This window comes from Myotis brandtii, unplaced genomic scaffold (genome assembly GCF_000412655.1).
Source record: "Myotis brandtii unplaced genomic scaffold, ASM41265v1 scaffold159, whole genome shotgun sequence".
Lineage (NCBI taxonomy): Eukaryota > Metazoa > Chordata > Mammalia > Chiroptera > Vespertilionidae > Myotis > Myotis brandtii.
In genome coordinates, this window is record NW_005355799.1 from 3012736 (window position 1) to 3024957 (window position 12222).

Sequence of the window (12222 nt, forward strand, 5' to 3'; positions counted from 1 at the left end):
GATTTGGGTCATTTGAATGTCCACTGTCTGTTTTAATTTGTATGTTCGTTTTGACTCTGTCATATGCTCAAACTTCAGTGGAAGTCATGAGAACCTATTATTTTTGCCTGCTCCCTCCTTTACTTTGGAAATATTCTTTTTTACTCAGAGGGACCTTAACTTTGATGTAAGGGATTTTTTCCGTTGCCAACTGTTTTCTTCCTTGCCAAGTAAGACAGTTGTTGTGAACTCTTCGTGATGCCTTCCCCAGGATATTTGCAGATGTGGTTGGGAAAAGTCATTTCATCCCGGACCTTTGCATGTCAGGTGCTGGGGTGCCGGGGTGCAGCCTCGCCTGCGCCTGGCTCTCCGATCGCTATGCGGCTCTCTCTCCCTCCGATTGCCATGGCAACCATGGGGCCGCAGGCTAGGCGGCACCCCTGGTCCCCCGGGGGTGCCGCCTGGCCTGCGCCCCGGCTCTCTCTCCCTCCGATCTCAATGGGGATCACGGGGCCGCAGGCCAGCCGGCAACCCCGCCCCCAGGGGTCCGGGGTTACCACCTGGCCTGTGCCCCGGCTCTCTCTCCCTCCGATCGCCATGGGGATCACGGACCGCAGGCCAGCCGGCACCCCGGTCAGGGGGTGTCGCCTGGCCTGCTGCCCGGCTTTCCGATGGCGATCACTGGCTGGGAGGTTAATTTGCATATCACCCTGATTAGCCAATGGGAAGCATAGCGAAGGTATGGTCAATTACCCTTTTTGTCTTTTATTAGATAGGATATTTTACATACTAATGTATTTGTATTTATATTTTATATAATATCAATTAAATTAGATATGATATAAATTCATGGTAATTTAAGAGAAGAAGAGATTATGTTGATTTATAAATTAGAAATGAATTTGCTTGGTTATTGACTTTGACCTGTATCTTATTAAGTAGTTATCTTCATTAATATATTTTTTCAAGCCCTCTTTAAGTAATTTATTTTGAGTAAAGGTATATACTCAAAGCATAGTGTTGTGCTTTGGGTAGTGAAATGTGGGAAAATTGAATCATGTCATTGAATATCTGTGTCTTCTATATGTTCACTCATGAAACCCAGGGTTACATTCAATAGCATTTTCCACAATATGCTAACACATTTTACAAGCTGAACATATCCACTATGTTTATATAAAATTGTTGGCTACCTGGCAAGCATCTTATCTCAGTAATTTTCTAGTCCATAGGAGCAATATTTTTGGCAAGAAGCCTTTCAAAATATGTCCCCAGAATGAGTGAACACACACACACACACACACACACACACACACACACACACACACATTTTTTTTTTCTGTCTTCACTATTTTATCCAAGCATTTCTTATAGTGTATATTTGAATTCTAAATGACATTTCTAAATAAAATTTGACTTCATACAGTTCACTCAGTTAATTTGGCTTTTGCACAGGTAGAGGTTTCTTTTAATTTAATAATGTCTTTTGATAGTAACCTCCCATAAGTCAAAGAGATAATTTGGCTCATTAAAAAAAGAACCTAATAACATTTTTATAATTAACATCCAAAATGTTACAGTTTTACAGAGTATCTATTTGCCCTATAAAAAGTTCATCATGATATTATTTTCATTAGTATATTCCTTTAAATTGATTTGATAGACTTTTAAAGTTCTATTTTTAACATTATCACTATATTTAAGGCACACAATATATCTGACTTGGTTATTATTAGCACACCTCTACAAATGTGTTTGCAATTATATAATTCATCTATTTGCAAGCCTCACTAAAATACTTATTTTTTCCTAATTTTACAGAAGCTCTACAAGTGAAACGAAGTGATAATAATATAGAAGCATGCAACTAGAAAGTAAAAGCTACTAAAATCTATCCAGAGCCAACCAGCTTAATTTTTTTTTCTGTGTTTTGAAATACTTTAGTCTCTGAGTTTGTGTGTATTTACATTACGAAGATGCAGCACATTATTTTTTTAACTTGAAAAAATTTTCACCCCGCCAGTGTGGCTCACTGGTTGAGTGTCAACCTTTATGAATCAGGAGGTCATGGTTTGATTCCTGGTCAGGGCATATGCCTGGGTTGCCTGGGTTGCAGTCTTTATCCTAGTAGGGGGCATGCGGGAGGCAGCCAATCAATAATTCTGTCATCATTGATGTTTCTCTTTCTCCCCCTCCCTTCCCCAGTGAAATAAATAAAAATATATAAAATTTTTTTCTTGCATACTTCAGTACATATAATTCAATAGTACAAGTTTAACAACTATACATTATTCAGTCATTTACTTCTTCCTAATAAAAGTAACACTAAGATTAATAGAAAAATATATAATTTTTTTGCACCTTTCTGATTATTTTCACGGGGCTTATTTCTGTAACTCAAATTGCTGAGTCATTGAGAATATTTTAAATATTTGATGCATATTGCCAAGCTGCTATTCAGAATTGTTATACTATTTTATACTCCAATTTCATCACAGATCTTCCCCCTCCATCATAAATTGTGTTTTGAAGTCTATTAAGAATAAGACAGTGAGTTAGGAAGTTCGGTGTTCAGTGTTTGCCTCTCCCACTCAGTGACTTTGGGATTTTTGGCAACTCACATAATTTCAATATTTGTGTTATAAAGATTCTATTGAATCAAGTGAAATATGATTATAAAGGTCCTTTCTAAATTGTAAAACATTATACAAATATTTAATTACCAATTAATTTTGCAAACTTGAGCTTTTCTCTATTAAAGGAAACTGAAGACTATGTCCTCTCTCAATGCTGAGAATACTGTATAGCTTCTGATCTAAGAACTTTAAAAAAAGGTCTAATTTTAGTCACTTGGACACTTAGTTCATGTAGCTTACTTTTTAATCTAATCATGCTAATAAATTCAGTCCTCTATTTCATACTAAGTCTAAAATGGTGGATAAAGTAAAAATTGTGTTTGTATTTTATTCTTATTTTTTATTATTGACTAGAGGCCCGGTGCACAAATTCGTGCATGGGTGAGGTCTGGCCAGCCTGCAGGCAGTTGGCCAGCCGGCCCTGACCTCAATTGGTTTGGGGGGCCCGATCGGGGGTGGGGCTGGCTGGGGGGAGGGGATGAGGGCTGTTGGCTGGCCAGCCCCGCCCCCTGTTCGAACTCCCAGTTGAACTCCTGGTCGAACTCCTGGTCAAGGGGATGATTTGCATATTAGCCTTTCTATATATATAAAAGGCTAATATGCAAAGTGTCCCCATGGGAGTTCGACTGGGAGACCAGTAGTTCTATCGCTCGCTATGATGTGCACTGATCACCAGAGGGTGGTGCAGAATGAAGGAAGGCCCCGGCCGGCAGCTGGAAAGCCCCGATCAGCCCTGATCACTGGCCAGGCCTGGAGACCCTACCCGTGCATGAATTTTGTGTACCGGGCCTCTAGTTATTATATAGGATAATAATATTGATACTATTGGCAAATATAGGGGTGGGTGGCTAAAAGGTAAAATGTTTGGTTTTATGTGGTAAAGCATACTTGAAATAGAGTATAGAAGAGGTTGAAAAGGGGTAGAAAATATTTGCAGGGTAGTCTGTGTATGTGTGTGTATGATATAGGCATTAATAAAACATTTTTTCTTCTTTAGCTTCTTGAAAATGTTATAATTAATTGCTTTGGAAAGGAAAAGAAATAGGTGGTGATATAACTCACTTGTCACATTTTTATAATAGAGTAGGATTATTTCATCCTGATATTTGATTTATTGACTGCAGTTCCCAATAATATTCATGTCTTTTTATTATGTACTGTATGCTGACTTTAATTAACCACTCTAATGATTGGTTTGCAATCATGGAAATTGCCAGAGAATCATAAATTACTCTCACTGGCAGTAACTTTAAGGGTCATATACTATAGCAGATGAGAAAAGCAAGGTCCATAGAATTTAAACATCTTTAAGGTCACACATCTGGATGGTAGTTTTGATTCTTACAATCATTCTTCCTTTTCCGTCTTATAGCATTGCTCATAAACTATTATGCATTATCTTAGTTTTGAAGTATTTTAAAGCAATTACATTTTTTCTCTTTTTAGGTAGTTATTAGGAGTAAAAGTGGAGAGATTTTGTATCGTATTTCACCATGGGCGAAGTATGTGGCTCGTGAAGGTGATAATGTGAATTATGATTGGATACATTGGGATCCCGAACACACATATAAAGTAAGAAAAACACATCTTTAAATAAATGCTTATCCCAATATTTTTAGGAAAATTAAATTTTATTTTTATAACTTTTATAGTAATGTTCAACTTTTCAATGCTGGTTTAATATTTTATGTCATACTGTATCCGTCTGCTATACATATATCGGATTCATCATCTGTTGCCAATAAAGTATGAAAGTGAGTTTTTTTTTTAATCATGTATTTCTGAAGTTGAAGGGGGAAAGAAAACTAAATCTCTACATAATGCCCTATAAACAATAGTAATTATTCTTAAAAATCTTAATCACAATTTCTGATTCACCAAAGATTCTTCAGTGATGTAATATTTCTCCTTGTCATGGGTTTGAAGCACTATCAGTATCCTTAAGAATAAGGAATAGTGAGGACATTTCATGACTGTATTGGTGAGTGTAATTATTAAGGCTGTCTTATTCAAGAGTTATAGGCATCTTTGAACTCACTTTTCTGTCATCTAAGTTATTAGAGCTTGTTGATAAGTGCTTGGCATTTAATAATTATATATGCACTTCACAGCTGTTATGTTTTCTCTGAGGCTTAGGCTCAAAAATATATCTTCACTCAATGATGAGACAGAAGCTGATACATGATTTCTCTTTTGAAAATAGGTTCATTAACATGATTCTGAAAAGTATTTTTTCCTAAAAGAAAATTTAATGGATGTAGCCATTCTTATTTTACATGTGAAAACATTTCCAGAGCATTTGACTGAGTTGATCCACTATTTTATTTAACATGTTTAATCGGCTAGTGTTGTACCTGCATTTATGTTCTAATTGTGTATCTAACTTTATATTCTGTAGTTTAAGCATTCCAGACCAAAGAAGCCAAGAGGTCCAAGAATTTATGAGTCTCATGTGGGAATTTCTTCCCATGAAGGAAAAGTAGCTTCTTATAAACATTTTACATGTAATATACTACCAAGAATCAAAGACCTTGGTAAGTAATAACTGTGATTTTTATTCAGATAAAATTTTAATGAATCTGTTCTCTTATAAGAAAAGCTAATTACAAGTGTCTCTTTTTTGTGTTAAGAGATTAAATATGTAATAGAAATGCATTTTATTTTAGGCTTCTCAAATTGCCCTGTAATAGTGATAGCATAGAAAAGAGAAATGGGATAATAAGAATTCAAGATATTATTCCAATTTCAATTTTAAGTAATATGAACTAATAGCTTGCAAAATTGTAGATAAATATGTAAGCATAATTACTTTTTACAGGAGAGAGCTTTTATCACATTAAGTGGTCATTGAGTAAAGTCTGTTCATTTTAGTTTGTTAAGGAAAAAATTGTACATTTTTTTAAGATGACTGGAACTTATTTTATATCAGAGCCATTGTATATACAGCTCTTGTCTGGATGACATATTTGACAAATATCAGTGGTGCATCTTCTGTGTGAAACACATTGTTGTAGATGTTTGTGTTTGGGATTGTAATGATACAGCTCTGTCTTCATGGGAATAAACAGGAGAGTGAATAGTGTACTGCTGAATCATCGATTCAGTATACTTTAAATCTGTTTTTTTAAGGGTATGCTTTTAAAAAAATAATTTCACAGCATATTAGCACCTGCTCCAGTGGCTAAGCAGGAATATAAAAGTACAGTTAATTATTCTGCTTTTGCTAGGCAGTCCAAATTTTGGCTACAGGAAAGTTTTACAATTCATGGTTAAAGTTTTCCCTTATTTATGGATCTTAATTATCTGTCATAATGAGGTCAGGTTCTAGAAACCAAAGTTAAATAACTGCTTAAAGAATATAATATTGATTATATTTAATATATATTATATTAGAGCTGTTGCATTTGAGGTGTTCTGTCATTTTATGATGTAACATAACATTTAAAAGTACTTATTAATGTATTTTTATTATAAGCAAATAATCAGAGAAAAAAATTATTATTATTTTTTATAAAAGCAGTGCCTATTATTTTTTTTGAACAGTGTAATAGTTACGTATATATTTTTATGGTTACCTTGTTTTTATGGTGATACTGGTTTTCCATTTAAAGGACTGATACTAATCTTTCCTTTTCAAATAAACTTAAGTGGAAATGGTGAGTCGGTTAAAGCAGTGGTTCTCAACCTTGGCTGCACATTAAAATCACCTGGGAATCTTTTTAAAATCCTGATTTCTGGGCCTCATCCTCCAGAAATTGTTTCTTTTTTCTGGAGGATGAGGCCCAGAAATCAGGATTTTAAAAAGAGTTTCTTTGTTATGGGGTGGGGCCACAACATTACTAACAAAGAACAGAATTTCGGAGGACGAGGCCCAGAAATCAGGATTTTAAAAAGATTCCCAGGTGATTCTAATGTGCAGCCAAGGTTGAGAACCACTGAGTTAAAGGGAAAACATGTAAGTAATCACACAGGTGATATAGATATGCCAAAAAATCATGGAGCTGGTACAAGGATTGCTGAAGACAGAAAACACTGCAGTAGCTAAAGGCCTCTGTGGACCAGCGTTCCCCCCACTCTGGCCGTGACTGTGTGCTGATGTTCTGTCTGTCCACTGCTGCTCTCACATCAGCAACCAAGAAGTTGGAGAAGCTCAGCACGGTCATACAACACCACTCTAGGCTGAACCCAGGCTTGACAACATCAATGCAATTATACTAAATGCTTGAGTGGAGTAATAAATCCCTCAAAGCATAGGACACATCTGCAGAGCCAGCAGTTTTAAATTTAGTTGCTTAAAAATAAATCTTTAAAAAAAATCTCACTTAATAGGCCTTACATTTTAGGAAGGATAGCGACAACTGACCAGTTCAGCATTACACACAGGCATGACCTAAACCTGCAGGTGCACAAGAGAGGGGGCAGCACATGGCCAGGGGACTTACTGAGAACAGACATCCTGGCCTAAGGACCTGTGCCTGGATGCCCCGAGGCTCTCCTAAAACTGTGCTGCTCTGGAGTAGGTCCAGAGGGTGTGACAACTCATCTTCTCTTTTGAAATCAGAATCCATGTTGGCTACTTTAAGCTTGGCTTGGAATTGTGGTCAGGAGGAGGGGTCCACTCTGGGCCATCCGGCATTTAGGTACTGTTTTTTGTTTGAATTTCAGAAATGAAGGAGGGTACATGATGAAGACACTCATAAAGGGAAAGGACCAGAAATCTCCAATTTCTGAAAAAGGGAGAGGCTCCTTAGGAGGGGATGGCATGTCAGAGGAAGACTAGACCGAAGGTGTTTAGGTGAAGCCGGGTGGGCCGTTGGAGACTTGTTTTTGTCCTTGATTTTGCTTCTCAAAAAGGCACTCTTTTTTGCACTGAGTTGCTTTTCCCATGGGCCCGTTGTGGGTGTCTCGTGAGGGGCTCTGCCTGCAATTTAAGAGGCTGAGAAATAGAGGGCAGGCCTGGGTCTGAGGACTCCTGTGGCCAGGGAGGGCTGTCTATGGTTGACTTCAGTAGTTCTCTGGAAATCTCTTTCTTTGGTTTGATGAATTTGACTAAGGTTTTGGCTCCAATCTAGTGGTTTTTCTTTTTTGAGCAGGATCATAGAACTTGTACTGATCCATGGTTTTTTCTTCCAGTTTATCCTTATGTCTCCATAAGATATTTAATTTGTCTTCATACTGCTTCTGCCCCTCATGGTACTGCTCCTTACTCTCCATGTTCTTCTCTAGAAGCATCTGGTTCTGCTGGTTCAACAGCTGGATCTGGCTCATGAGGTGATTTTCTTCCTCCGAGTTCCCCTTGAGATGGGAGAGCAGCTTGCAGTGGTTGCAGCTTGGTCAGCGAGATGTCTATGCACTGGTGCTGTTCCTTCAGCTCGCCCATGTGGGCCTGCCAGCAGTTCAGCTCCGGCTGAAAGTTGTTCAAGTGAGGTTTTCAGCTCATGGGTGTGGGCATGCAACTCCTCATATTCCCCCTTCACTGCTGGTGTGGGAACTTGACCTTGTCTAGCTCTCCCGAGTGCTTTGTGCTCCAGCTCCAGGTTCTGATGAAGGGTCTTCAGGCAGCTGTCCTGGTGCTTCTGCAGCTTCTCATGCTTGCTCTCTTTGGTCGCCTGCTGGTTCTGCAGCAGTGTACTGCCTGGAGAGTGAGGTGCTCTGGGAGCTCAGAGTGGAATTTTCCACCTGCAGCTTGGCGGGCTGGGTCTGCAGCGTGGAGTTGTGCTCCTGCAGGAAAGCACACTGCTTCTGCAGTGTCAGGCTGTGACTGCTGAAGGCCACGTTCTGGGTTTGCAAGTGCTGCAGCTGATCCTTGACCAGCTGTGTCTCAGCCTGCAGAGCTGCGTTGTTCTGTTTCAGCTCAATGGCCCATCCTGCACTAGGAGCAGCTCCATGGTGGCTTCCTTGTGGCTCTGCCCCCAGCTCTCCTTTTCCTGGTGAGCAGTGACCAATGTCCCGTAGGGTGTTTCAGAGAGTTCTTCAGGTGCTTCCCTCCTGATTCTGCCTGAGGAGTTCACACATCTTCTTCAGCACCTGCAGCGTCTTCTGTATATAGCTGGTGGTTAAGGCTGGCTTTCTCTTCCATCTGCGCTTCTAAGAACACAATCTTTTCTTCTTTCATGGCTAGTGTTGATTTTAATGCTGATTCATTCCTGCCCTCCAAAATCTTGTATTTTGTGTTGCTGTTGCTGATATCATCCTGCAGCAGCAGCTCCTTGTGGAGGCTCACCTTCTCCAGCTGCTGGCTCTTCAGCTTCTCCAGCACCAGGTCCTCTCTCAGGGGTTTCAGTGTCCTTGGGTGCATGGTGCCCTTGGTGAGGTCCCAGTTGTCCTTCTTGAGCTCCTTCAGCTTGGTGGCTGCATCCTTGCAGTGGGCCAGCTCCTTGTCCAGAACACGGCTCTTTTGGGAGGCAGGCAGATTAGTGGTGCTGTCATCTAAGATGGCATCCTTAAGTTCCACCTGCTCCCATAGTCGCTTCACCTCCTTCTCCAGCAGCTTTTTATCTTTCTCCAGCTAGGCCACCTCCTGCTCCAGGGCCTTCTTGGACCTCTCCAGCTGCTCACTGGAGAGCTGCTGGGCCTCCAGGTCTGGCTGCAGGGCCTGGTTTTTCACCTCTAGCTTTCCAAGGCCAAGCTACAGCCTGTGACTTCTGGCTGATGCTTTCCAGGGTCTGCTGCAGCTACAGGTTTTCGGTACTCATGCTCTGGTAGCTGAGCTCCAGGTGCTTCTACTTTTTGCTCAGGGCCTTCAACAGCTTCACCTTTTCCCTCAGCTCCTCCTTCTCCCGCTCAAGCTCCTGGTTCTCCCTCTTGATTTGAGCTATCTTGTCACCCGTAAAGCTCATGGTCACCACTATCCTGCACAGCTTCAGGTTTTCCTTGTCCAGCCGCTTGTTGTTCTGCTCCAGCCCCTCAGGCTGCGCCGACACATCCTGCAGGATGTCCGGAGACTTCTGCAGCCTCTGGATCTCCAGTGTCAGGCCCTGGCTTTCACGCTGTACGGCAAGCATGTCAAACTCAAAGGCTAACATGGGCCAAATAAACAAGGTTTAAGTTTATGTGGGCCTCAAAAAACCAAAAGCTTCAATTTTCATAGAAACGTAGGTTTATTTCGATAGAGACATGCTGAATACAAAGTGCTGAAATAAATGAGTAATCCTTAACATAAAATAATAGAACATTTTAATAAAAATTAATATTTTTTTAACTTACCAGACACTGAATAACTGCACCAATTAATAAGCGTAAGACAAATAAACCTATTTTTCTTGTTGTTCTCCGGCTAAATATTTCCTGTTGTGCACACCAAACAAGTCAGTACAAGACTAATGACGTGTCAATCGGCTGCTAAAATATTCGCTGCTAGTATTAGTGGAGAGGAATGGTGTGCCTGTGCATAAGGCATGTAAGGGAGATGGATGCAACACAATTATAGTGATCACTCATTAGTGAACATTGTAGTTTGTTATTAGTAATTATGTATAACAGGATATTGTAAAAATTAAGTTACAAAATTTTTATTAAAATGTTTCTTACATACCGTTATATTGGCTGGGCTGCAAAAATATTCATTGTGGGCTCCATGCAGCCTGTGGGCTGCGAGTTTGACATGCTTGCTGTAGGGCGTTGATCTTCTTGGTGGCTGTTGGCAGGGAGGTGACCTTCTTGTTCAGATTCTTGTTCTTCTTCTCTAGCTGGTGCAGCTCCTTATCCAGCTCCTTCACCTGCTCCACCTTCTTCTTCACCTGCTCCAGGTCCTGGTGTGGCTGCTGTCCTTTGAACTCCAGCTTGCTGAGTTTGCTCATGGTCTCCATCACTGTCTGATGGAGGATTTTGTTCTGCTCCTCGATGTCTTTCATGCGGTCCTCACTACTGACCTGTGACTTCTCCCGCAGTGACCACACCGCTTGGTTGAGATGATCTTTTTATTGTTTAAGATCCTTGATCTACTTGGCTTCGTCAGCCTTTGGGGTCTTCATGTCACTCTGCAGCTGTTCTTTCTCTTCGATCAGCTCCTCACTGAATGTCTCCATATTCTAGTTGCTCTGCTTTTCTCTCTCTAGCCGGGTCTGCAACTTTTCAATCTTGCTGAGCTGCTGGTTCTGCTTCTCCAGCTCCCCACACTTGAAACTGCTCTCCTCCAGGGCCAGAGACACATCCTGCAGCCTTTGGATGGTGCTCTGTAGGCTCTGGTTCTCCTTCTCCAGATTCAGGATGTGGCTGGAGGTGCATTCGTTCAGCTCCAACACAGACGACTTCCTGGAGGTGTCTAACAGGTCTGCATTATTAGACAGCTGCTCCAGCTCCCAGCCCAGGTGGGCGGACTCATTCATGTTCTGCTTCTGTACAATCTCAAGGATCAAGTTATCTTCCAGCAGCTGCTCAATATGTTTCTTTTCTGTGTCCCAGTCCAATTCCAAGCTGTGAAGCTTAGCTTTCATCTGCAGATTCTCTTTCTCCAGCTTTTAAACTTTATCATGAGCACCAGTCAGCTGTTCCTTATGCATGGACTCGATTTCCATTAAAATTATATTATCTTCTCTCAGCTCCTCTATGCGGTCCTTATAGAATTCCAGGTCATGCAGCTTTACCCTGCAGCACTGCAGCTCCATCTCTAGCCTCTCCATATCATTTGCCTTTTCCCTCAGGGAGTCCAGCTCATCACAGTAGGCACAAGCAGATCGGGCATCAGCTGCCATCTTGATGTTCTCCTGCTTGACTTTCTGAAGCTCCAGTATCAGCTGATCTACCTCATTCATGATATCCATAAGCTGCTCTGTCTTCTCCTGCCTGACATGGTGCAGCCTGGCCTTGTCCGCCAGCCCCATGGCCAAGTGCTGCTTGTCCTTGCCAGAGAGGCTGATGGTTGGGCTGGGTGTGGACATGGAGCTGGAAGACTTGACAGCACTGGGTGGCTGCTGCACCTTGAGGTAGTCCCACTACTGGGTGAGGTCCATGATCAGCTCCACGTGTTCATTTTGTTCATCTATGAGCCTCCTGAGCTGAAACATCATGTTTCTTGAGAGGGCCTCCAGCCCCTCCAGGGCCACGTCTGGGACCTCCAACCACTGCAGGTTAAACATGTTCTCCTGGTTGTGGGTAACCTCTTGGATATAGACCACAGTTCCAGGTTGGGCCTCAATATACAGCTGTTTGATTCTTTCAATACACTCCTCTTTCCTTCATCTGGACAGCATAGTACAGCACCAGCAGTAGCACCTTCTTAATTTCCTCCATGTTCTTCCCAGACAGGGTGTCTTTGCCAGTCATAAAAACATTGGGCAAGTTCATTACCATTAGTTGCTGGAGAACTTCCTGATAGTAGGGCTTAATGTTTCTCATCAAGATGATCAAGTTCTGAATGCGAAGATTCACATCATTATTGACTTGCTTGGTGATGCATTGATTTGTAGGCCTGGGATCCATTTATAACATGATTTGGTTAAAAAAGATGCCATTCACCTAATCCAGTGGTCGGCAAACTCATTAGTCAACAGAGCCAAATATCAACAGTACAACGATTGAAATTTCTTTTGAGAGCCACATTTTTTAAAGTTAAACTATATAGGTAGGTACATTGTTATTAACTTAATTAGGGTACTCCTAAGGCTTA

The 12222-nt window shown here is 41.1% G+C and overlaps 1 protein-coding gene and 1 pseudogene across 1 annotated transcript in view; one reads left to right on the plus strand and one right to left on the minus strand.

The window, feature by feature from the left end:
* The window catches only part of GBE1 (glucan (1,4-alpha-), branching enzyme 1), a 289368-nt gene that overhangs the window by 101543 nt on the left and 175603 nt on the right, over nt 1-12222 (plus strand). Inside the window, exons 4-5 of the mRNA XM_014536264.1 lie at nt 4062-4187; nt 5014-5149. Coding sequence (XP_014391750.1) covers nt 4062-4187; nt 5014-5149 — 262 coding nt within the window. The remainder of the gene's footprint in view (nt 1-4061; nt 4188-5013; nt 5150-12222) is intronic.
* LOC102247330 overlaps nt 7462-12222 on the minus strand; it is a 5417-nt pseudogene continuing 656 nt past the window's right edge.